Source organism: Terrapene carolina, unplaced genomic scaffold (genome assembly GCF_002925995.2).
Source record: "Terrapene carolina triunguis isolate 2854851 unplaced genomic scaffold, T_m_triunguis-2.0 Scaffold120, whole genome shotgun sequence".
In the NCBI taxonomy this organism is placed as follows: Eukaryota; Metazoa; Chordata; order Testudines; family Emydidae; genus Terrapene; species Terrapene triunguis.
The window spans coordinates 3,350,491-3,377,223 of NW_020664471.1; the positions used below are offsets into that span (position 1 = coordinate 3,350,491).

At 39.4% G+C, this 26,733-nt stretch overlaps 1 protein-coding gene across 4 annotated transcripts in view; it reads left to right on the forward strand.

The window, feature by feature from the left end:
- The window catches only part of BICRAL (BRD4 interacting chromatin remodeling complex associated protein like), a 64,403-nt gene that overhangs the window by 30,379 nt on the left and 7,291 nt on the right, over positions 1 to 26,733 (forward strand). For 2 of the 4 annotated variants that reach the window (XM_026652512.1, XM_026652511.1), the window contains exons 2-11: positions 9,076 to 9,124; positions 14,373 to 14,421; positions 14,521 to 14,589; positions 17,447 to 19,147; positions 21,460 to 21,565; positions 22,817 to 22,917; positions 23,643 to 23,704; positions 23,853 to 23,998; positions 24,192 to 24,286; positions 26,484 to 26,586. In XM_026652512.1, the coding sequence (XP_026508297.1) occupies positions 9,081 to 9,124; positions 14,373 to 14,421; positions 14,521 to 14,589; positions 17,447 to 19,147; positions 21,460 to 21,565; positions 22,817 to 22,917; positions 23,643 to 23,704; positions 23,853 to 23,998; positions 24,192 to 24,286; positions 26,484 to 26,586 (2,476 nt within the window). In that variant the 5' untranslated portion in view covers positions 9,076 to 9,080. Of the gene's footprint in view, positions 1 to 5,779; positions 6,254 to 6,326; positions 6,348 to 9,075; positions 9,125 to 14,372; positions 14,422 to 14,520; positions 14,590 to 17,446; positions 19,148 to 21,459; positions 21,566 to 22,816; positions 22,918 to 23,642; positions 23,705 to 23,852; positions 23,999 to 24,191; positions 24,287 to 26,483; positions 26,587 to 26,733 lie in introns of those variants that run through there. The other 2 variants (XM_026652510.1, XM_026652513.1) reach the window with 2 other exon arrangements.

The window sequence follows — 26,733 nt, forward strand, 5'->3', positions numbered from 1 at the left end:
TTGGTCTCCCAGGAGATTATGATGGCAATTTGATTACATTGCAATTTTAATGAGATTTGATTATACTATCTCTATATAAAATCACAGTGAGATCATTTTAGTGCAAGTAAATGAGTATATATAGCATTCAAGTGAAAATAACCTCTATAGAAGTGGACTGTTGCAATGTTAGATTATCAGTAAGAAGCTTAATGAAGCCAGTATTGGAGTTTAGAAACTGTGTGAAGGGTGTATCCAAAACTACCACTGCATATGTAAAAGGAAGATATCTCAGTGCTATATTGAGCCTAAATCACTTTAGCTCTTGCCTGCAAAGAAGACAATATATTAAGATAGTGTGATAATCCTAGTGTATTTGTAAGAAAATAGTGCAACAGCAAGATTAAATGATCATGCTATGTCAGCAAGCCAATATCTATCTGCTGTACCTGTCTTTCTTTGACTACAGTAGTTAAAAGGTATATAATATAAATTTCCCATAAGGATGTTCCAATGGTTACCATATTCTCCTTGGGTCAGTATGACTGCCCAAGTGTAGCAGCACATATGGTTTCTCATTAGTGAGCCTGAAATCTTAACTTCTTAGTTAAAACTACATTAAATGGAGTCTGACTCCGGTAAATGAATATTAAACTGCTCTAATTTCAGGACCTTTGTTCTGACCCCTGACCTTAACTCTATTTTTGTAGTTCACTATTTTGTGCCCAGATGTTACTGTATGTTGAATGTTCTATGGGCTCAGTCTTGCCCAGTACTGTGTCGGTGTGCAAGGACATGTAAGGAGTCTGTTTCTGTCCCACAAGGAGTAGGGCCAGGACCAGGACCATTCCATAGCCCAGTCTTATGGGCTAAGAGATCAGAAAAGTTAATATACTCACCTTCCAACTGTCCCCAGTGCCAGTGAGAAAAGGTGGGTGAGGTAATATCTTTTATTGGACCAACTCCTCTGTGGATGAGAGAGACAACAGTGCCAGTAACATTTTCCTAGCAGAGATACTGACTTTCTGATTTCCCGAGGGGGTGCATGACCCCCACTCCGGCCCAGGACCCACCCCCACTCCAACCCTTCCCTCAAGCCCCCACCCCCACTCTGCCCCCACTCCGCCTCTTCCTGCTCTGTTGTGCCCCCTCCCCTGAGCACACCCTGTCCTCACTCCACCTCTTCCTGTCCCCACTCCTCCCCCAGTGTCTCCTGCCTGCCGTTGAACAGCTGATCCCAGGGGGCCCGTCGGTGGGCAGGGGGTGCTGGGGGGAGGAGGAGCAGGTGATCGGCGGGGCCCACCACTATTTTTTTCCGTGGGTACTCCAGCCCTGGAGCACCCATGGAGTCAGCGCCTATGGTTCCTAGAGTAGTTATTAACAAGTAGGCTTGGAAGGATTAGATTTTTATTTGTAAATGTCAGTAAACATCGATTTCACCGTACACACACAAACCGACAAAAATATTTTAATTGATAATAATTGAAATTTACAGATAGGGAAAGCAAGAAAAATGTTGCTGGAGAACTTATTAGAGTTTGATATAAGGCTATTTACTTTGTATACTTTGACATGTCATGTTGACAGTTTGTGTTTTACCTATTAAGGCTTTAACTTTTTGACTCTGTCTACTGTCATTAATTATTGTCTGACTCTCCCATAAGTTCCTGCAACTGTAAGCATTTAAATGGATAAAATTGAAAAAAAAAAGCCATAATTTTGCACAACTGTGAAAATTTAAATAGATAAAAATAGAAAATGATGCTTAAAATAAACAATATTATCTGTTGAAATTATTTAAAAAAAATCAAATTTTGCCTAGCATCATAAGACATTCAAAAGTTACATTGTGTGTCTTTGGCACTGACGATAATGGTGATGGTTGAATGTAAGCAGACACCACTCTAGTGAGTTAGTTGTGTTGCACCTGCTTAGAACAGGGCCACATTTGGTGTGATGATGATAAATTGATTTTTGACAGATTAAATTGTGTGGAGATAATAATAATACTTACATATTTGACATGCTACATTGCAGTGGCTCCCCAAAAGGTTATGATGCATCTTGTCAATGGCTTGGAATTTATTCTACATTTAGTGCTTGCATTATAACTCCTGTTGATGTTAGTAGGTACTTTGGGTGTGCATTCATGAAAGGGTGATTTCTGCTTTAAAAGTTTTCACTAGATACATAGAGCATAGTATAGCATGTCAGACAATCACCTGGAAGCACAGAAGAATACCGTATATATATTCCTATTTCAATAAAGAGGTCCGCCCACTTTTAGTGGATAAATGAATATTTTTAAAGAGAGAAATAAAGCTTGCTTTCAGGTTATGAACCTGTATGTTATATTTTGATCTGAAACGTAATTTATTGAAGAATGATCAGTCGCTGAACAAGCTGAGAGATGATAGACCAGATCTATTAGTTCATACAGTTCGTCTTCTGTTAGTGCTGGATAAATACTAAACAAAACAAAAGTAAAGACCCTACTTAGCTTTCATTTATTTAATATGTTGAACATGACAGAACACAGGTAGCCCATCCAGCTTTTCTAGTGTAGGTGTTTATTGAGATTAACTACATCCACGGTATTTTTCTGTCATGCTCTGATATCTGTATCTAAATTGATTAGTTTGTAGTATAGGCTGTTTAAATGTAAATACCTGTCTCATGAAACTGTGAAGTATGTCAGATTTTCTGTGCTCTTTTTCTTCTGCTGTCCCCCTCTTTCCTTTGACTGTCTCCTGGGAGTGTAAGGTTTGGATCTTTAAGAAATGTTAAATAAAATTATAGCAATTAACTATTTGATAATTTTTTTAATGTCCAATATATAATATAATTTAAAATTATTAGTTTCTGATGGAAAACACTCTGCAGATTCTAAGTATGTACATATTTTTAATAGTTTGGGAGGTTAATAGATTTTTCAATATTTGGCATTTTAAGAAATGAGTGAGAGTGGTAGAATGCATTGGTGCTTGTCAAACATGTTTTGAAGCCAATTGCAGTCTTTGAGACAAAGTCAGAAGTGAATCAAAGTCTAGAGGGGTGGAGGTTCATATAATTCACATCTTCCAGTTTTCACCCAACACCTCCAGTTTAGATTCACTTAAATGCCTGCAGGTTTATTTATTTTAACATACTCTTACCATTTATATCCTCAACTTACACTCCACTGGCAGTGAGACTGTAGGAGGTAACAACTCAGAGCCCAATCACTGCTATGTTGGAAGCTTGCTTTTAATTGGGGCCTCATTCTTTTTCTTTTGGTTATGTGAAGCTTAGAGATGATGGGCCAAATTCTGTCAGTATGTGTTGAAGGCCTAAAAGGGAGGAGTGTGGCCAAAAAAAAAAAAAAAAAAAAGCAAGCAGAAGGGGTTGTATGTTTAAGTAATAAAACCTATTGAAAGTTATAACTTTTCTACAACCTTGGTGTTTTAATTAAACCAACTTAGACATCTGTATGCGCACACATTGGTAAATGGAAATAAATATGTGTAAGGGAGTTTAATTTACATATTACACATCACCTGTTGATAGGGTTGCCAACTTTCTACTGGCACAAAACCAAACACCATTGCCCCACCCCTTCTCTGAGGCCCTCCCTGCTCACCTCATCCTCCCCTCCCTCTGTTGCTCACTCTCCCCACCCTCGCTTGCTCATTTTCACCGGGGTGGCTCAGGAGGCTGGAGTGCGGGAGGGGATGAGGGTTCCAGCTGTGGGTGCGGGCTCTGGGGTGGGGCCAGGGATGAGGGATTTGGTGTGCAGAAGGGGGTTCCGGGCTGGGGGGTGGAGCCGAGGGGTTTGGAGTATGGGAGGGGGCTCCAGGCTGAGGCTGGGGTTAGGGTGTGGGCTCTGGGCTGGGAGTGTGGGTTCTGGGGTAGGGCCAGAAATGAGGTGTAGGAGGGAGCTCTGGGCTGGGGCAGGGCCTTGGGGTACAGAGGGGTGAAGGCTCCGGCTGAGGGTGTGGGCTCTGTTGTGGGGCCAGGGATGAGGGATTTGGGGTATAGGAGGATGCTCCAGGCTTGGACTGAGGGGTTCGGAGGGCAGGAAGGGGAGCAGGGCCGGGGCAGGGGGTTGGGGAGGTGTCTGAGGGCTCTGGCTGGGGGTGCAGGCGCGGGGGGGGGGCGGGGGTGGGGGGTTTGGGGTGTAGGAGGGATGCTCCGGGCTAAGATCGAGGGGTTTGGAGAGTGGGACGGGGAACAGGGCTGGGGCACGGGGTTGGGGTATGGGGGGGTGAGGGCACTTGCTGGGGTGGGGCTGGGGATGAGGGGTTTGGGATGTAGGAGGGTGCTCTGGGCTGGGATTGAGGGGTTCGAAGGGTGGGAGGGGGAACAAGGCTGGGATGGGATTGGGGCATGGGAGGGGATCAGGGTTGCAGTCTTCGGGCGGTGCTTACCTCAAGCAGCTCCCGGTCTGGAGTCCCGGAAGCAGCGGCACGTCCCCCCTCCGTCTCCTAGGTGGAGGCACAGCCAAGCGGCTGTGCGCGCTGCCACGTCTGCAGGCGCCGCCCCCACAGCTCCCATTGGCTGCGGTTCTCAGCCAATGGGAGCTGCAGAGCCGGGGCTTGGGGCGGGGGCAATGTGCGGAGCCCCCTTGCTGCCCCTACACATAGGAGCCGGGGGGGGGGACATGCCACTGCTTCCGGGAGCCACGCGGAGCCATGGCTGGCCCCGCTACGTTGCCGACCGGACTTTTAACGGCCCGGTCAGCAGTGCTGACCGGAGCTGCTGGGCATTCTGTCAAAAATCGAACACCTGGCCACCCTACCTGTTAAATTTGCTCTCTTTTTTAAACAGGTAAGCGTAAGGACTTGCACTTGCTTGCATCACGTTGAATTTGGCTCAGTATCTTTAACTTAGTTACCCTGTGGTATTTATAGAGCATCAATCACCATAGTATCTAGGTCTCTATGAGTAAAATTCTGCTATCAGTTACACTGATGTACATCAGGAATAATTTAATTGAGGTAAATAGAATTACTCCAGCTTTACACCAGTGAACTGAGCAGAATTTAGCCTAAATATCTAATTAGCCTCTAAGTTTCATACTTAGTTCTAAACTTGAACCACTTTTCCACAGACCACATCCTCTATATGCTATTTGCAGATCTTTTGCAGACTCTGTGCGGTATCATTTTTCCTCTTGCAATGCAGTATGGCATCATATTAAGTAGGAAGTTGTGGCAGTCACTTGAGGCTATAATAGTAGGAAGTTGCTACAGTTTCTATTATTTGAACTGTATCAAGTCCCAAGAGCATATGGCCCTTCTAATATATATGGATGATGCCCTCAGTAGAATATAATCATTTTTGGATCCGAGATGTCCAGAAATATGATCTGTGTATTTTTGGCTAGTGTGAAGTACTGTTTGTTGCATTGATTGTGTAAAGACTGCTGATAGTAATTTTTTGCATGTGTCTATTGAACCAGATCACTGATAGGTTAGAAGGAAACAATGGAATCTATTCTCCTTTCCATACATGCACAGAATTTCTGTTGGCATTAATGGGAATTTCATTAGAAGTATGGAAAAAAGAATAAAGTTGGTCCTAAATCAGGTATCTTACACTGACTCATTTAATCTCTAAAGACCTGTTATGTGTGGATTGTCGTCCAGGTTATTTGTATTTTGTGATGGTCTTTTTTTCTGTTTATGTGATGTTTAGAGATTATGGGCCTAATTCTGTCTGAAACCTAGAAATAGGTGTAACAGACCCCTGAATGAGCATGCAAATACACTGCAAAAACAATGTTAACAACTGTTCTGATCAAAGCCTAGATTCACACAATCTGTGCCTTCCTACTAACAGAAGAGGTAACTGACTGAAGACTAATGGCTGTTTCTGCATAAAAGCCATTTCACGGTTAGGAAGTGTCTGAGCATAAATATTGTAGTATGCCACGTAATATGCCTCTGCTACTCATATCTTGAATAGCCTGAGGGGTAATCTCTGTGCTCATATTTCTAAGCCATTTTATGTGTGGTTGAGTTTTTTTTTCATTTTAAAAAAAGTCTTAGTCCTTTACAGGGTACATGCTTAGGATCCTATGTTTTAAGGGGATAGATTTCGCATAGACAACTCCCTGGCTGGCTCAATTCCCTTCCAGGTGCAGAACTCTGTATTTGGGCTCTTAAAAGTGTACTTCACTGGCAATGAGTCTGTAGCTCACAGCACAATTCATTATTCTGGCATGTTGTAAGCGTGCTTTTGTTTGGGACCTTGCTAATCATGGCTGCCCTTGATCTTGGCTGCTTGCTAAAATGTACAGTATATGTATCTTTCTTTTGTATTGTTAACAGTATGTTGGGTAGATTTTAATAGAACTTGAGACTTGCAGAATGAAGAAAAACATATTGGTAGATATTTTTCATTTTGAATTAATCAAAAAAGTCTTTAGTGTCAAGATTTTATAAAGTGTAAAGATGGTAAAGAAGAATATGAATTACCACTGAAATTTTAATTTATTATGCATTTTCATTCAGTCATACCTTTTCTTTTTTAAATATAATTTGCAGATTTTGACAAATGATTGAGCTTTTACTGTCAAATTCAGCTTATTTGTTTTTATTGGTTTGATGCACATGTAAATACTGAAGCTGAGCAAAACTTCTGCATTGTTACTTAGACTTTTATTTCTTTTTTCTTAAAATCTATAACCTTTATTACTTTGTCACAACAGATTTTATGGTCCATTTGGTAAAACATTTCCATCTTTATTTTGGCTTCTTCTCAAGTTCAGTTGTTTATCAGCAGTTGGTTGCACAGTAGTGTCCCGTGAAGTAGCCACAGAACTTTTTTTACATAAGAAAATATACTGCCATTGTGTTTTTGGGGTGGGGTTTTCAAAAGCACCAATGTAATGCAGCACAAATTTTATTGATTTTCAGTGAGACTTGTGCATATGAGGGCTGGTCTACACCGAAAACTTATATCAGCATGGTGACGTGTCTCAGGAGTGTGAAACTATGCCGAACTAAACCTCGGTATAGACAGGGCTAGGTTGATGGAAGAATTCTTCCGTCAATCTAGCTACTGCCTCTAGGGCAGATGGATTAACTACAGCAATGGGGGAACCTCTCCTGTCACTGTAGTGAGTGTCTACAGTGAAGCGTTATAGCGGCCTGCAGCTGTGCCACTGTAATAGGGTATGTGTAGACAAGCCCTTAGAAAATCCCACCACTGAAGCAATACTCCATGCGTGGACTCAAAATTCTGCTGTTAGAACAAAGGAAAGAACAACATACTATAAACACTACTAGGAATAGAGTTAAAGAAAGCTCTAGGCTAAACATTTATTCTTAATAGTACATATTTACAGAGTGCAGTGACATAATAAAATAGTGTTTATGTTGTAAGTCATTGTGGTTTAAATCCTCAGCCCAGCATCCATACTGAATAGCTGGATTTGGCATTGAGTAGAGGGGCTAGTCCATAGGGGAAAGAATTCTCTTTCCTAGGGTGCAGAGTCACTCCATGGATGCTACTTTAGACCAGTAGTTGAAATAGCTCTCTGTAGGCTCAACTTGTCCCCCTCCCCTCCTGCACCCAACAGGAGTGAGCACTGAAGGATCCACACAGTGGTGGGCCACCCCTCCCCTGCTTCTGCAAACTAATGCAGAGGGAATCCTTACTGAGTGGGGCTCTGGACTATAGAAGGGCTGCATGCACGCTGCATATCCCCCCCAAACCCATTTTGGATAACACCTTGTATGCGAGTCCAGGTGATAGGGGAGATAGTGGAGTTGTCAGCAAGGTAGAGAACAGAGGAAATTGAGAGAGATTACTAAAAAATTTCATTTTGGACATGTTAAATTTGAGGTGGTTGCAAGACACTCCTGAGGAGATGATATAAAGGCATTTGGAGACGTGAGAGTGGATAGTTGGATGGGAGGTCAGGGTTATGGAGATAGATTTGGGAAATGCCAGCATAGAGTTTGTATCTTAAATAGTGAGAGCAGATGAGGTCACCTAAAGAGAGAGTAAAGGAGGGCGAGAGAGGCAGTGTAAGGATAGAACCTTAATGGGTATCAATGGAGTGGAAAAGGGCAAAGGAGATAGAGCAGTCAAATGAGATGATGGTGGTTATTGTGGTAGGAGAACCAGAATCCTACAATCTCAGAAGCCTAAAGAGCAGAGCAAGCAGAGGAGAAAGCGATCAACATTATAAATGCAGAAGAACATCCATACAAAACTGAACAAGCAATGAGTAGGGGAGAAGATGGCCATGATGGTTTGGAAGTAGAGATAGGGTGTAACTAGTGCACAAGTGATTAAATACAATCCAGTTAATGCAAGTGATGTGTGTAGCAGATATTTTTTTAGGATTTTCAGTAACTACTTCTATTACCAGGAGCTTACTGAAGTATGCTTATGAGTGTCACTTAGAAGAAACTAAGAATGGGCCTATCTTTAAGGGCCAGCCACTGACACAAATGTGTGTTAAAGGGTTCTGAGAAAACAGCATCCTTCCTAGCCAGCTGCTCAGTGCCTTATGACTTAGGTTGGGCATATAGTGTTCTTTCCAGGCCACTGGGCTGTGGTTCCTACTCCCCTCAGATTACTTCACCTTATTGTATTGTGAGTAACAAAACACCATGCTTAGTAGTCCCCAATGTTCCAGGTTTTGCAACGCTCATTTGTTCCCTGATGGGTGAGCTGTTACTGAAAACAAAAATTCCCGGAAACGTATTTTACTGTGAGAGAAACATGAGTCTATAATTAACATTTTTTCATCTACAAAGTGGTCCAATTGGTCAGTTTGGTCAGGCCATTGTCTTCCTCCATTTTTAAAAGAACCACAGAATGACAGGATTAAATTACTGCATTATGTTTACACAGATAGATACACGAGGCTAAATTCTGCACTCAGATAAGAGTGAAGGACTCACATTAGCTTCAGGACTCGTATTAACTTTAGTGGCAGTTGTACAAGTTCATCTAAGAATGTGGCCCAGAGTAAATATCACACAATTCCCACAAATTGTTTATTGAAAAAAATTGATATGCTTTGAAATTGTTTTATTGTTGAAGGAAATTTTTTCTCTGATTTTGATGAAATACGAGTCATTTCCTTTTTTGCTTTAGTTGTCATGGATGATGACGACGATGAGTCCTGTCTCCTTGATCTTATTGGGTAAGTTCCCCTTAAGAAATTCTTAAAAGAAAAATCTATGCAAAAATCATTGTACAAAATTAATCCATATAAAAGATGATTAATTTTCAGTAGTCTCTGAAAGTTGGTGTCATGTGATAGTTTGGAGGCCTGTAAGTGAAATGAACAGATAGTCACAATCAGAGTTTATGCTAATTGGTAGTCCACTGGTTTTTGGCATGACACTGACTTCCCCTCTTGCCCAATGATGGTCCTGTCAGGTCAGTGCTGAGGCACATTAGCAAACAGGGAAACCTGCCCTACACTATTGATGCAAAGGAAATACCTCTTTTTTGGCTAGATAAAGGATTTTAGCCTTCAGGGCTGTCAGTATAGCACCTTCACAAACATTACCTTCTAAATGAAAATATAATTAAAATATATAGACTGTTTCAAAATACAAGCTACCTAAATTATTTTTACAGAAGATAAAATGCATTTGTGTACCAATTTTATAAGAGTTGAATTGCTACTGGTATTATAAAGAATGACAAACAATCAGGAATTTTAAAGGTTATCAACTTTTGTCCATTCAAAGGCATTTTTATTTTAAATCCCTATTTGTGTAAAAAAAAAAAAAAAAAAACCCCCCCCCCCCAAACCAACCAACCAAAACCACAGTCTTCTTACTTTGCATTATTTCTATTCCATTCTATACCACTTTTACATGGAAATTGATGTGTATTCTATATGGGATTGAAAAATCAATATTTAGGTACAGTTGCAACCAAGAAAAGCTTTATGTGGAATTGAGGTATATTTACTGTAGGCATGGTGAAGTCCTTTTCCCTTGACTGGCCAAAATATCGATACAGTTCTTCAAGAGCAGACATTTATCGTAATACACCTCTACCTTGATATAACTCTGTCCTTGGAGCCAAAAAATCTTACCGCGTTATAGGTGAAACCGCGTTATATCGAACTTGCTTTGATCCGCCGGAGTGCGCAGCTCCGCCCCCCTGGAGCACTGCTTTATATCAGAATTCGTGTTATATGGGGTCGCGTTATATCAGGGTAGAGGTGTATGTCCAAAATGTGTAGAACATATTGAATATCCAGTATCTATTACTTTTTTCAGACTGAATTTTTTTTCAAATGTTATGCTAGTCACCGCAATAGGAAAGTTTTCCTGCATGGTTCTAGCTGTAGATGAAGTCAAGAAGACAAATCTATCCACATATGTCAAGTATAGCGAACAGTGAGCTTTATCTTGCATTGCTTATGCACCCAAAACTTCCACTGAAACCAGTGAGAGCCTTGAATGCAAAAGGAATGAAGTATCAGGCCCAATAATCACTATAATTAGATCAGATTAGTATGTGAATAGCCTACCAAATAACAAATTGTTGGTAGTGTTGCCTAACAGTCGTCATGTACAGTGTTGTTATAATATGAGACTGCTGACTTCAGCCACCAAAGGGAACATATTTACGTCCTGCCTGGAGCATCAGCTTAAGAATTGTCCAAATGGAAACAAAAATGAAAGCGCTCAATAATAAGCCAAGTTACAAGAATTCCAGTCCAAGTCCACAGAATGTTCAGAAGATGAGGTCCTACAAATAGGAGGGTGTTGGGTGTAATGCATTATTTGTTGTAGTGTCCCTTTTTACTGCTTGTATCAGCTATCATTCAGAGCATCTGGCAGGACAGAAAAACTGAAGTTTGTCTCCATTAAATCTTTCAGTTTGGTAAGTGTCTTCTAATCTTTATGGATTTATTTTTAGAAATAATAAAAGTTATAAGATAGGGTGGTTAGCTAGGATGATGATAAAACATCAACATTTAAATTTGTCATGATCATAAAAGCTGGTAAGCAGTATTGATAGTAAAGGTCTTGGTTATGTATCAGCAAAACCCCATAAACCCAACGCGTCCATGTATGAATGAGACAGTGAAGCCTTTCCCCCTTATCCTTTTAATTTTCTGTAATCTGTACTGAAAATGAGATTTCTTTTAAAAGTATAGTGTGTGAAGGTTGTAGTGTGTGTGAGTAGAATCTGATCTTAGATGCCTAGATGTTAACTGAGTGTCATGTATATCATGCAGTATGTTTAAAATGTGTATAATATAACTTCTGTTTGAGCTACAACATAGCTTTTAGAAATGTATCGAGTCTTAATTTAAAGACTTCAGGTGATGGGAAAATCCACCAAGTCCCTAGCAGTGTTGTTCCAATAGTTAATTACCCTCACTGTTAAAAATGTACACCTTATTTCTCGCCTGAATTTCCCATTTTCCACTTCCAGTCATTGGAACTCATTATCACCTTTTTCAGCTAGATTACAGAGCCCCATGCTATACTATATTCATTAATATTAACTTTATACAGGAATTAGGTTTCCAGCTCTCTCCTTTTTTTGAAAAAAAATTCCCATTTAAATTAAAATAAGTATAAAAGGCATTTCATTAGTTAGTGTAACTAGCTAGTAAGCAAAAGCTTACCATCTTATTAGGAGAACAAGTGGCAGGAAACAAATTAGGTCCATTCTAAGATTAGCTCTGTACTTTACAGTTAAAAATCACTATTTAGTCTTATTATTGCAACGGAGTTTGAACTGGAATGTACTTTATGAAGATTTTGAAAAATATTCAGGTTTTTTCCCCCTATTTTCAATCTAGTTTAATTAAAAGCGAACTGTAGTTATTTATTCTAGCTAATTAGGCTTGATTTAAATAGATATGACAATTAGCTGAGTAGGAATGAATCCGATATCCAATACCATGAAAATGTTCTCACACTAAACTAAAGCACTATTCTAGAGGCACAGAGTACAACTGGCTGAACCAAAAGGGTTTAGGGCATTTGTATAGTAGCAGCATGATTTTCTTGGTGTTTGTGAGCTTATGCTAGAAACTTATACGGAAACTTGAGCTGTCTTTATTTTGTTTTCTGTTTTTCTTTTAGGATGATCAAGAAAGAAGAGGGAAATTTTCAGATTGACCCTGGTGTTTATTGGGGAGATCCATAAAAATGTTTTTCAAAATGTTTTATTAGTACTATTTACAAATAAAGATTATTTCTGTTAAATCAAAGAGTTCATGTAACTTTTTGAATTGAATGTGTACATTAATGGGTGTGTCAAGAAAATAATTGTATAATTGCTATATTTAGCAATAACTACAAAGTAATCGCTGTAACTTAGTCACATACATACTTAGTCAATGTATGCATACATTGAGAATTTTTACCACCAGATTTGCATTGCATGAATATGTGTATTTTTTAGTACATTTGAACTGAAAATACTTAATTCATCTAGCTGCACTTCTTTTTTTAATTGTGTATCAATATTTTGTTCAATAAAAGAGTATCTTGAAGGCTCTTAAGCAAAGTAAGCTGTCATGGGAGGGTAACTGGTTAAAAGATAGGAAACAAAGGGTAGGAATAAATGGTCAGTTTTCAGAATGGAGAGAGGTAAATAGTGGTGTCCCCCAGGGGCTGTAATGGGACCAGTCCTATTCTACATATTCATAAATGATCTGGAAAAAGGGGTAAACAAGTGAGGTGGCAAAATTTGCAGATGATACAAAATTGCTCGAGATAGTTAAGTCCCAAGCAGACTGCGAAGAGTTACAAAAGGATCTCACAAAACTGGGTGACTGGGCAACAAAATGGCAAATGGAATTCAATGTTGACAAATGCAAAGTAATGCACATTGGAAAACATAATCCCAACTATACATATAAAATGATGGGGTCTAAATTAGCTGTTATCACTCAAGAAAGAGATCTTGGTGTCATTGTGGATAATTGTCTGAAAACATCGACTCAATGTGCATGGCAGTCAAAAAAGCCAACAGAATGTTGGGAATCATTAAGAAAGCGATAGATAGTAAGACAGAAAATACCATATTGCCTCTAAATAAATCCATGGTATACCCACATCTTAAATGCATGCAGATGTGGCACCCCATCTCAAAAAAGATATATTGGAATTGGAAAAGGTTCAGAAAAGGGCAACAAAAATGATTAGGGGTATGGAATGGCTTCCATATGAGGAGAGATTAATAAAACTGGGACTTTTCATCTTGGAAAAGAGATGAGTAAGGGGGGATATGATAGAGGTCTATAAAATCATGACTGGTGTGGAGAAAGTAAATAAGGAGTGTTATTTACTCCTCATAAAACATGAACTAGGGTTCACCAAATGAAATTAACAGGCAGCAGGTTTAAAACAAACAAAAGGAATTATTTTTTCACATAACACATTCAACCTGTGGAACTCCTTGCCAGAGGATGTTGTGAAGGTCAAGACTATAACAGGGTTCAAAAAAGAACTAGATAAATTCATGGAGGATAGGTCCATCAATGGCTATTATGGGCAGGGATGGTGTCCCTAGCCTCTGTTTGCCAGAAGCTGAGAATGGGCGACAGGGGATGCATCACTTGATGATTACCTGTTCTGTTAATTCCTTCTGGAGCACCTGGCATTTGCCACTGTCGGAAGACAGGATATTGGGCTAGATGGACCTTCGATTTGACCCAGTATGTCTTTTCTTATCAAGTTATCAAAGGAAAAATGCATTTAGTCAGTTATACAGTTGATTTCATTTGGAAAAGATATAACTCCCCCCACCCCAGAGAAGATAATGTTATTGTTCTTGAGAAAATTTTCTTTTTTATGAATATATTGGCAAGAAAACATCTTAAATATTTAGTTTTTATTTATTTATTAAATATGGTAGCTCTTTATCAGGACACTAACCAATTTGCAGGCAATAGAGCTCATTAGAGGAGATTATTCCTATTTTAGTGCTTACGTTTCTTGAACTAATACCATTGTTTGTCCATTTAATGCAAAGTCTGTTGTGTTATAGAATATTGGGTATTTATTTTAACACATGGTGTAATAGGTAGTGGCCTATAGAATGGAAGTAAACATGTAAAGTGATATTTAGATTTTTTTTTGTAGTAATGAATAGTTGTAAACTCCTGAAATTCTGAAATGTAATGATGAGAATTCCTGTCTTTGAGGAAGCCCCTTTAAAAAAAAAAAAAAAAAAAAAGTGAAGAATATAAATTTACATATTAACATGGTTTGCTGAAAACAAAAAAGATAGATCCTCAGCTGATGTAAATTGGCATAGCTCTATTGAAGTCAGTGGAGCTACACTGATTTACTTGAACGGAGCACCTGGCTCCAGGTTTTTATTGTTTTTTGTCTTAATTATGCTTTTTTAACAAATGTAAGTACTTAAAAGTGATAACTTTTTTTTGTTTCTTTTTAAAGAGATCCACAGGCACTGAATTATTTTCTACATGGACCTAGTAGTAAATCTGTAAGTTGTATTCTACTATACTATTCTAAAATTACATGAACTTTAGTGACTGCTTTACTATTAGTTTAATGTTACTTTACTACATTTGTGCCTTAACAGAGCAATGAAGACTTGACTAATGCAGGGTACTCTGCAGCCAATTCTAATTCAATTTTCGCCAACTCCAATGTAAGTATTTAGAAGAGAAAATGTGGATTTATTGTGATTACATGCTTTCATCATGGTTGGTTTGTCCTGTATACAACTAAATGGAGTAGATGTTAATAATGTTAATAGCTGTCATAAAATAGGCACATCTAGACACTGAAAACTGTGAATGTATGTTTAAAGCACCTGTAACTTCTTTGTAGTTGCAGTTTTTATAGAGGCAAATTGACTGCCCTCATCCACTCCCTTTATTATTTATTTATTTTATTTATTAACATTTTATATTGCAGTCCAAACATGTAGCAAATGACATTATTCCCTACTCCAAACAGCTTACAGTCTAAAAGACAAAGGTGGACAGGAGGAAAAGACAAACACGGTGGTTGGATGAAAGTGGGGAAAATGGTTTTAGGATGTGCACAATTTTCAGCTAGCCAGGAACAATGATCACAATTTGCCACCTGTCTAGCCATTATTAGACAGCAGTTCCCTGTATACATCATGATAGAGGTGAGTTATAAGGAGGCACATGAAGGAGAGTAAAGTTGTGGCTTTGTGGATTTTGACTAGGATCTCTTCCCCACATGTCAGAGAGAAAGCAGGAAGGTGCTCATGGGAGAAGTGGGCAACATGTGACATTTCTTTCCTGGGACAGTCACTAGTTGCTCCCTTGGGTCCTGCTGATTAGCAGGAGTGGGGGAAGCAGGAGCCTATTTCCTGCATGTCTCAGAAACTGGAGACTTTGGGGGTGCCCATAGGAAACAGGGTATTAAGGGGAGGCAAGAGACGCTGGGGAAGGTGGGTGTTGCTGAGGGCAATGGGATTGTTTGGGGGGAGGCGTGATCCTTTAGGGGCTTTGGGAGAGGCAGAGAGCCTGCTACAGCCTGACATGTTTGTGAGGGCAGTGGGAGCTGGGGCAGAGGGCTTTTGGCTGTAGGTTCGTGAGGCAGTATCCTGCATTCTTCCCTTACTCACATTTAGAGTAATATGATTTAAGGCCAGGAGTGACCACCAGATCAATCTAGTCTGACCTGTGTATCACAGGCCACCAACACATGCACATTAAGCCCAACAGCTGAAATTAGACCAAGGTGTTACAGCCCACAGGAAACTAAACTATTATAAACCACCAGCAGAGAGTAGGAGGGACTGAGGTGCAGCAGTACCAAAGAACCCTTCAGTGTCAGGATATTAAGTGAAATACACCCACATGGACCTGACTGTGCACTCGTACCACAGAGGATGGTGAAGAATCCCCAAGGTCAATGTCAGTATGACCTGTGGAAAAATTCCTTCCTGACCCCACATAGGGCAACCAGCCCCTGAGTATGTGAGCAAGAACAAGCCAGCCAGCCACCTGAGAGAGAGAATTCTCAGTAACACCCAGAGTCCCATCCAGGGTCCCATCTCCAGCTATGGCCATCTGTGATGCTTCAAAGGAGACAAAAAAGCAAAACAAAAAACCCACAAAAACCAATATCACAACACCCAAACCAACACCAGAATACATTCGGGAAAAAATCCCTTGATGACCCCTACAGGTGACAGCTGATGCATGAGCTTTTAAGAATACCTGACATGAACCAGAAGGCATTCTCAGGGTTGCTGAGCCCGGCCCCCCACCATCACAATCATGTCATACATCCCACGCATAAATTGGTCCAGTTTTCTCTTAAAACTAATTAAGTTGTTTGTCCCCACAGCTCCTATTGGGAGGCTGTTCCTGAACCTCACTCCTCTGATGGTTAGAAACAGTCTTCTGATCTTCAGCCTGAATTTGTTCAAAGCCATTTTATACCCATTTTTTCTAATGCTAGCCCATGTCACTGAGCTCTATTTTCAGCCTCTCCTATACCCTCAGCTGCCACCACTGCCTTTTCCTAGGGTGGAGCGCTCCACAATGACCTGACTCCCCGCACATGGACAGGGAGTGGCCAGAGCACAATTCCCAGATGGTGGATGGTCCCTTGGGTAGCATAGTCAGCTGGCACATGTTAGAGCAGACACCAGGCTGTTCTCATGTGGACAGAGAATCTGGGAGATGTAACCAGGTTTCAATTAGCCCCCCTTCTGCAGTACCTAATAGAAGGTGCACACTGCAGAGAATCTGGCCCCTTAATCTTAGGTGTTTCTGAAGTGCTGATAAAGTATTTGTGCTAGATTTAATCCTTGTGTTTTCATGCATGTACTGTATATTATAGTTTTACAGGTAAAATTGCAAGGTTTCTGTTACTTTTTTGAAAACCTTTAATAAAATAGCAAAAACTATCCCTCAATATTCCAAAGTGACAGAGATGCTTTCATAAAATAAGCTAGATTCAGTAAAAGGCAGACACAAACGTGAATTGAATAAATAAATTATACTCATGGAGTAGTGTGGCAATCAATGAAAGGGGGACGAAAGCAAACGTTGAAGGTAGAGGTCTGAGAGTTTTCCAATATGACAGCCGTGTCATGCAGCAGTTTTCACAATGTTTATGTGAAACATCCAAAGCCAAAAATTCCCTACCCTTGAAGGGTGAGGTAGAGTTCAGAATCTGAAACTGGTTCTGAATTTCACACCCAGACCTTGCATTTATCATGGGCCAAAAAGGAATTGGGTTTTGGAAGACTTTGGAATTTGGCTTTGAGTGGGTTGAGATTTGAATTTTGCACCTTAGCAGTACTGACCCAGCAGTCTGTTTTGAGGGCAAAAGTGGTACAAGGGCTTTGTGCTGGCCCTATGCACGGGTTGAACTTCACCTTGCATATGTAGCTACAAGGATGTGGTATTATAGAGGAGCTTTGTTCTTTGCAGGGAAAAATTTAATTGGAAACAGTTTGTATCTTACATTATTTTAAAAATGCAATTTAATTCATTTATTGTTTTTCATTTTAGAACACTGATCCTAAATCCTCCATCAAAGGTGTAAGCAATCAGCTTGGAGAGGGGCCTAGTGATGGACTACAACTGTCAAGTAGCCTTCAGTTTCTTGAAGATGAACTTGAATCTTCTCCCTTACCTGATCTCAGTGAGGATCAGCCTTTTGATATTCTTCAGAAGTCCTTGCAGGAGGCCAATATTACTGAACAGACTTTGGCAGAAGAGGCATATCTGGATGCCAGTATAGGTTCTAGCCAACAGTTTGCACAAGCTCAGCTTCATCCTTCTTCATCAGCATCCTTTACTCAGGCTTCTAATGTGTCTAATTACTCAGGTCAGACGCTGCAACCTATAGGAGTTACTCAAGTGGTACAGCAACCAGTTGGAGCATCTTTTGCAAGCAATACAGTTGGTGTGCAACATGGCTTTATGCAACATGTGGGAATTAGTGTTCCCAGCCAGCATTTGTCTAATAGTAGTCAGATTAGTGGTTCAGGGCAGATACAGCTAATTGGTTCATTTAGTAATCAACCTTCCATGATGACTATTAACAACCTTGATGGATCTCAGATTATATTGAAAGGCAGTGGACAGCAAGCACCTGCAAACATGAGTAGCGGACTCTTGGTTCATAGACAAACTCCTAATGGTAACTCACTGTTTGGTAACTCAAATTCAAGTCCAGTAGCACAACCTGTAACTGTCCCATTTAACAGCACAAATTTTCAGACATCTTTACCTGTGCATAATATCATTATTCAGAGGGGTCTAGCACCAAATTCTAATAAAGTTCCAATTAATATCCAACCAAAGCCTATTCAGATGGGTCAGCAAACAGCTTACAATGTGAATAACTTGGGAATACAGCAGCATCACGTACAACAAGGGATTCCTTTTGCTTCAGCAAGTTCACCTCAAAATTCAGTTGGTCCTCATATGTCTGTTAATATTGTTAATCAACAAAACACAAGAAAATCAGTTACTCCTCAAACAGTTAGTAATGCTGGCGGTAGTATTGTTATCCATTCTCCTATGGGACAGCCTCATGTATCTCAAAATCAGTTTCTCATACCTACAAGTCTCTCTGTCAATTCTAATTCGGTTCATCATGTCCAGACCATAAATGGACAACTTCTTCAGACGCAACCCTCCCAGTTGGTTTCTAGCCAAGTATCTGCTGAGCATGTTATGCTGAACAGGAACTCTACAAGCATGCTCAGGGCCAACCATTCATATTCAGGACAGATGCTGAATAATCAGAATACAGCTGTTCAATTAGTTTCTGGTCAGACATTCACAGCTCCTGGAAGTCAAGTTATAGTAAATCATGGAACTTCTCAAATTGTTGGTGGACAGGTGCCATTACAACAGGCATCACCAACAGTGTTGCATTTATCACCCAGTCAAAGTAGTGTTTCTCAAGGTAGATCAGGTTTTACTACAATGTCACCTGGACAGTCTACAGTCTCAAATATGTCAGCATCTAATCGGTTTACTGTTGTAAGTTCTTCTGGCACAGTACATCCCAGCCTGGGGCCACCAGTTCAGTCTGTTGCATCAGGAGGAAATTTTACTGGAGATCAACTTACACAGCAGAATAGAACACAAGTTTCAGTGAGTGTATCACATTGTCTTCCAGTTTCCTCTTCTAAATCTATCAGCACTTTCAGTCGCACATCAGTAGGAGTAACACAGCAACAGTTCACTTTTGCTCAGGTATGAATACCCTTTAAGTACCAACAAAACTGCACAAAAGCATTCTAAATCATTTCCTTTTTCTTTGGCGGGGAAGGACGTTAATAGATAATGTCCTTTAATACTGTATTCTCCAAAAATATTCACAAATAATTTATTATGCTTACGGTAATTGTTTTATAAACAAATATTGTTGATCTACTGAAAAAGTATCTAATCCTGCTGCAACCATTTAATCAAAAAACTTCTTCAAATGTTTCTATAATGTGAATGAATCTATCATTCCCATTAATTCAGATATTCTTGCTTTTGTTGATTAGTGGTGAAATTTTTAAAAGTGTTCAGTGTGGGCCTATTTCTGCTTCCAGTAAAATCAATAGAAGTTTTACCTTTGATTTCAGTGGGAGCAGAACTATGCCAAGTCAGCACTTTTGAAAATCACACTGTTAGAGTCATAAGGCAAAACTCTGGCATGTGCTAAGTACCTGAAGATTATTCTGACTTCAATGAGAGTTACGCATGCGAAGGTCCTCTCAGTATTTGGCCCACAGAAATTGGAGATGGAAAAGGGTATATGGTGCTCTAGGCCATTTCTCTGCCAGCACAGGATTATTCCCTGCAGCATATTTTATTTAGTACTCTGTTCAGTATGGCTTTAAATGTCTCAATCAGTTTGGATTTTCAGTTTTGAAGTTTGGGGCAGAGACACACTCTTCTGTAAACCATTGAAAGAGTTACAAAGAGCTTAATTTTATGGAGCTCTTTGGAGAGAAAAAATTCTCATATAATCAGTTGTGAAAGAGAAGCCTTATAAATATGCCTTCTTTAGTAAGTGATCAGTAAAATTAAAATAGTGATATTCTGTGTAACTCTGAATCAGAAACTGCATATGTGTTTTGGGAAGGGGGAAACAAGCTGGATTGATTTGTGTTGTTGGGGCAGTAAGTGAATGACTAGTGTCACGTGATCAACAGTGGGAATTTACACCACTTCTGAAATCAGCTACAGTTATTTTGTATTTTCCTTAAGCATAATAAATTGGCCTAGTTACCTGTTCTTCTTTGAGGTGTCCTCTGTACTTCCTCACTTGTGGGACGGGAGCTTTGGGAAGTTTTGAAAAGCAGTGTCCATTGGAGTCACAGAAGTGCCCTCTTGTTGGCACTGAAAATTCTGAGTCATAAAAGGACTGTTTGGCCCCCGGTACCTCAGTTCTTGTCCATGATTAGCTCTAGCTTTTTTCTATGCTCGCAGCCATATTTTTAATTTTAATTAATTAGTCAGTGCTTGGTAGTGTACCACTCTCTGGACAAGGATCCTTGTACAGCTTGAGAGACCCTCACAAGTTAAGAATATGCAGATATGACTTCCAGAGGAAAAAAGGGTTACTTAGTTATCTCACAAATGCTGACTTTCCATACTTGGTCTTCTTCCTTGGCGTTGTACTCTCATGCAACTCTTCAAATTTGTATATTTAGGACAGTGGCATTTATAAAACCTGTACTGAAGGCACTTATTAGGATGGGTAGGGATGGATAGTCTTTTTCTGTTTTATGGGGACATGGTACAATAGTCTTGAAGATTTCCTTCCTTTTCTGCAGAAGGGCCTCCCAGAACTTTTCAACATTCTAATGCTGCCAGTTCTATTAGCTGATAGGACAAATAAGAGCCAGTAATTACACAGGAAATGTGTTACACATCAGTACTCTTTGTACTTTTGAGGACTGACTGGCACAGTGTTGTATAAGATCTGATTATTTATATGTCAGAACACAAAGTATAGAAGAGAAGGGAGTGTAGGGAAATAGTTAATTTCCAACCAGTCAGCACAACATGGTTATTTTTCATGTTTGGGATTCCAGATTTCATTAAAATACCACACAACAGCTATTAGATGCTTTGTGTGCCCGCTCATCTGAGATTTAAATTTATTAACATGATTGCATTGAGTTTCTCTCTTAAAATTTCTAGGTGTGGGGGTCATTGTGTTGGTATTGAGGGAAAGTAAAACTAGACTTACTGCTATCATGGCACAGTTAACCTTGCAGATGATGAACTGTTTTAGAAGATTTAGATTTGGAGGGGGAGTTCTTTGAAGGAAAGTGGCCTATATAGAGAAAATATAATTTAATAAGAAATCTCCTCAGAAGAAGTGAGTATGTAGTGAAAGTTTAGTTTTTGTTCTCATTTTGTTTCTTTGATGCCATTCTTACATAATCACAAAGGGGGAAAGAGTTGAGCTCAGTTGTAGGTTTCCTTTTTGCATTGTTATTAGGTCTGTTAAAACTTGCAGTGATTACTAGACTAACCTTTATTTCCCTATGGCATTTTCACAGGCCCAGAAAAAAGTTATGAACCAGTCCTCACCAGTTTCTGCATCAAAGTCACAGGATAGCTTGAGACAACCTCAGCTAACAGGTCTTCTGAGTAACACGTTGCCAGGTCAGATAAAGTCTTTTCATGATGGTTTTCCCCAATCCCTCTGGCATCTGAAGTGGGTTCTCCTTCATTATGTCAGGCGCTGACTGATGATTGGTGGCGATAGGGGGTCCTAATGATTATTTTTTTTTTCCATTTGAGGAACAATGGTGCTGAGCCCACAGACTTTCTCTTTAGCAATTGGTCATATGGTCTTTTTCCAACAAGAATTGTTAGTAGCCATCTGATTCTATTTGCTGGAATGATAGACAATGAGCAGTCAAGAATCTTTTCCCACAATCCAAATGTGTCATCTGTGTGATGTGTTTAAGCAAAGGAAGTGAGAAATATCAAGTCACTTTCAAACCAAGGTCTTCTGCTGCAGAATTCCAGTTATGTCTTTGAGACTTCCAGCCATCCTCATGTGATAACAACTCTTAACTTCTCACCATTTTGTCTTTCCTGGTACAAGATGTTGTGGAATCTAATCAGCAGTTATTGTTTTGCAAAGAGAATGTAAATATCAGTTTTCAGTTAAGGTAGTGATGCACTGAACATGAGAAGATATTATGTGGGTTCTTGAAATGGCACCATCCTAATTACAATTTTAAAGTTTCTAATATAGACTTAAGTCAACAGGAAATGTCACTAGACTTCTAGTTCCATTTTGATTTAATATATTACAATGATTGTACATGTTCTACACAATGTTTCTGTGCAAAAAGTAACAGTACTATTTGTGTTACATGTGGTGAGTGTGTTGGGCTGAGATGATTCCTCTTAATTATACAGCCAGACAATCAGGTGGGAGGCTACCCATCTGAATCTACAACAGTGTGTGATCTAGCCACTCATTCACAACTTTTAATGGTGCTGCAGACTCTTGAGTTTATAATTTTGGGGAACTATTAGTAAAAAGCTGGATAGACTCCAATTTATCTTTTTTCAAATCTCTTTCAGGATGATGCTTAAGATATTTGATTTTTTTTCTTATTTTGGATTGATGTGTTTAGAGATTTTAGACTGATTTTCTTTATTTATAAACATGTTTATAGTTTTCAACACTGTAGTATCTGAGTACCATTTTACTATATGTATTGATTTCCTTACATGACTGCAGTAGCAATACTCCTATACACACTGTTATGTATCAACATCTATCGATATGTAATTTTCAGATCAAGTAAAGGATTAAGCACAGGACTTCAAATATTATGTGGTGGTTTGCTTTAAGAATCATGAGTAATAGACTCTTTTTAATGTGTACTTTTATAGGACAGGATTCTGGAGGTAAAATCATCCAGCAATCTTTAGGAACAACACAGTCACAGCAGGAAAAAGTAGTAGGATCATCTCCTATCCAACAAAATGTGCAGGTAGGGAGCATTTTTCAGTTAATTTGTTTTTCTTAATTTTAATGAAGATAAGGAACCAGGAACAGTGTAGAAATACTAATTAATAATTTCCTACATGTTATTCTCATTGATCCCTACCCTAAACACAATCATTAATCTTCCAAAAGTTTGTTTTGGTGGGAGGAAGGAAAGAGGAATGTCTTCCAACCCCTTAGAGATATTCCAGGAGCCTCTTTAAAGTTTTAAAAGCTTTTAAAAACAGAACCTTTTCCTATTTTCTAAATATGAATGAATCAATATAGCAATCTGAAGGTATGTCTGCTAATTCAATACTGTGCGCTCTGCTCTTGATATCTAGTCGATCAGCAAAGTGCTCTAAGGCTACACCCCCTAGTTACTCCATTGCATATTTTATTCTTTATGTAGTGGGACTCAATTGTTAGCATTGTTGTTTACTACCTATGTGGTAGGTTTCTTTTTGGGGGGCTGTGTAAGATGAGATATGTCGTTTTCCCCATTGCTTACTTCATTCATGAGCAAAGCAGGAGTCATTTATGGTAGCTCACATTTATGGCAAAGACTTCAAGTAATCTGTTTTCATTGATACAGAAGCTTACAGAAAATAAATGAGAGGCAATTGAAAGTATTTTATACTTAATGAGCAGTTTGCGCAAGGAAATTCTATAACTTATTTTTTCTAAAGGAAAAGATAATGCCAATGTAATTGAGTTTTGGTTTGGTCCTAGGTGGATGTTCATACAGTTGGACAAAAGAGGCCTGCTGCTAAACAGCTAACAAAAGGAGCTTTGTAAGTCATTTTGTTTTTCATTTGTAGTTTTGTTAGAGACATTTCTACTAACCTCTGCCTCTCTCACTCTGTCAGTTTGTAAACTGTAATATAGCCTTACGGTATTACAATAAATGTTAATTATTGATATTAGTCATTTTCTTTTTAGTATTCTACAGCAGTTACAGAAGGACCAGGCACATGCTGTGACACCAGATAAAAGTCAATTCAGATCGTTAAATGATGCAGTCCAGAGACTCCTCTCATATCATGTGTGCCAGGGATCACTGCCAACCAAGGAGGATTTAAGAAAAGGTAATTTATGTTTTAATTTGGTATGATAAAAGTTGTGCTGCTGTTTATTAGAATTTTTAAGCAGTTAATATTACATGGGGTGCTGAAAAAATTGATTGTGTAAATTAGAAAGACTAAAAAGAAAGGACACTTTTGCGAGTCTGTGCTAGTTATTGGAGAACATTATCTAAATGTATTCTTTGTGTCTTTTTAGTGGACAGTGAATTTGAATCTGTAGCCACGCAGCTTCTGAAAAGGACACAAGCTATGCTAAATAAGTACAGATGTTTGCTCATAGAAGATGCAATGGTAAGATTTATAAGCAAGAAAAAAATTATTTTTGTGAAATGTATGGATCAGTTAATGCAAATTGGAATGGATTAAAACAGGTTTAATGGTCCAGAATAGAGTGATCTCAGAGTTGTATTACTTCCCTCTGTATCCACAAGTTATTTTGTGGCTACCACTGCGGACAGTGAACGTAAACAAAATGTCTCGCAGCCCGCCAGCAGATTATCCTGATGGGCTGCATACCGAAGGTTGCCGACCCCCATCTGAACGATTGGCTGAACAAGAAGTAGGACTGATTGGACTTGTAGATAGTGTTCCCTCCTAATGTTCCCACGCATGTGCGGAATGAATTTTGTCATGTGCACCAATATGGAGGTGATGTGTGACACATCACCTCCATATTGGTGCACATAAAATTCATGTGGCGGGGCTGGGGCCGCGGTGTTCGGAGTGTCGGAAGGCTGGGGCAGAGGGTTGGGGTGCGGGGGCTGAGGGCTCCAGCTGGGGGCGTGGGCTCTGGGGTGGTGCCGGGGATGAGGGATTTGGGATGCAAGCTGCCCCGGGGCTACGGTGGGGAGAAAGGACTCTCTTTACTATGCACCTGGACTTTATTCATAGCTCTGCCATAGACATTCTGTATAGGTATGTCTACACTGCAATTAAAAACCCATGGCTGGCCTGTGCCAGCTGACTCTGCTGCCGGGCTGTTTTATTGCAGTGTAGACTTCCAGGCTCGAGCTGCTGCCCGATCTCTGGGACCCTCCCATCTTGCAGGGTCCTAGAGCATAGGCTCCAGCCTGATCCTGGAAGTCTACATTGCAGTGAAACAGCCATGCAGTGCAAGCCTGAGTCAGCTGGCACAGGCCAGCCATGAGTGTCTAATTGCAGTGTAGACATACCCTATGTGACTTTGGACAAGTCACCTTGGCCTGATACAGCAAAGCACTTAAGAATGTGCTAATTTTAACTGTGCGAGTAGTCCCACTGACTTTGCTACTCACATTCTTAAAGTTAAGAAGGTGCATAAATGCTCTCATCTGGCCGTGTCTTCACTAGTAAAAACAAAAAGGTTTTAAATTCGTGTTAAACTAACTCTTGTTAAAATCCTAGTGAAGGTAAGGCAGATGTCGTCTGCATCTTCATAGCAAAATATACAGCACAGTTATAACTTCCCCAGAGAGTAAGAAACATATGAAAACAGGCTTACAATAAAAGTGCAGACACAGGTATAACAGTACTATAAAAAGGAAAAACTGCTGTCAATTATGTAAATAATAATGTTGGAATCTATTGTGTGAATATCAGGGCATCCTCATAGTTGCTTCAGGCTTGGTGTGCTTTAAAGTCTTTTTAAAATAGTGTGGGTTTCAGTACAGTCTTTTATGTTATCCTGAGTTTTATGGACACAAATAATTGTAGGTACAGTTGACATAATTTAGGCATCTGACTCTCTGATTAAACTGCTATCTGACTGATATCAAATATACTGGGAAATAATTGTGCATGCAAAAGAATAGGTGGATATAAAAAAATCTATCCTTTATATTTTGAACCATTATACAGTAATTCAGATTCCATAACATTGGAAAGGAAATGCTATTTGGAATAGTGTGCCATGGTGTTGGATTTAATTGTATGGGCTGTAATGTAGCAGGCAATGAGTTAATTTTCTAGTGCTTGGTGATGGGTTTTTCCTGGTTTAATCTCATTGTCAGCAATGGATGCAGCAGAGCTGTCAGCACCAGAGAGTTAACTTTAAAAAAAAAAAAAAAAAAAAAAAAAAGTGTGAAACAGAAGTGTGTTGATAAATGCTACAGTATGGGCTCTTCATGAGTATTTTTTCTAACAGAGAAAGTTATTTCATGCTAGATAATAAACTGCATATGTCAATGTTAAGTAATGTAACCCATCTTGAAATATTATTATGTGTATAATTATATTGATTCACTGTTAAAACAAAGCTTTAACAACTACAAAATAATAAATGATTGCATTTTATTCCAATAGTGCCTGGAGGCCCCAATCAAGATTGGGACCCCATTATACTAGGCATTGTACAAACACATAATAAAAGACAGTCCCTGCCCAAAAAAGTTAATACTAGTGGAATACAAAAAGAAAAAAACCCTAAATTTTTATTTAAAATCCATCCTGTGGCGGGATTGTTTTTTTTATATGAACATATGAAGTGATTTCTAGGAATTCTCTTTTGCAGCGGATAAATCCCTCTGCAGAAATGGTCATGATTGACAGGATGTTTAACCAGGAAGAAAGGGCATCTCTGTCCCGGGATAAGCGCCTTGCACTAGTGGATCCTGGTAAGAAATGTTTAACTTGAGCACTGTGAAGTAGAAAACTATTTGCATAATCTTCCAGGTGTTAAAAATATTAGGGGCCAAACTGAGCTGTTGATTTTAAGTGCAGTTCCTCTTTCTGCTTCAGAATTAATGGCTTATGGTGAAATC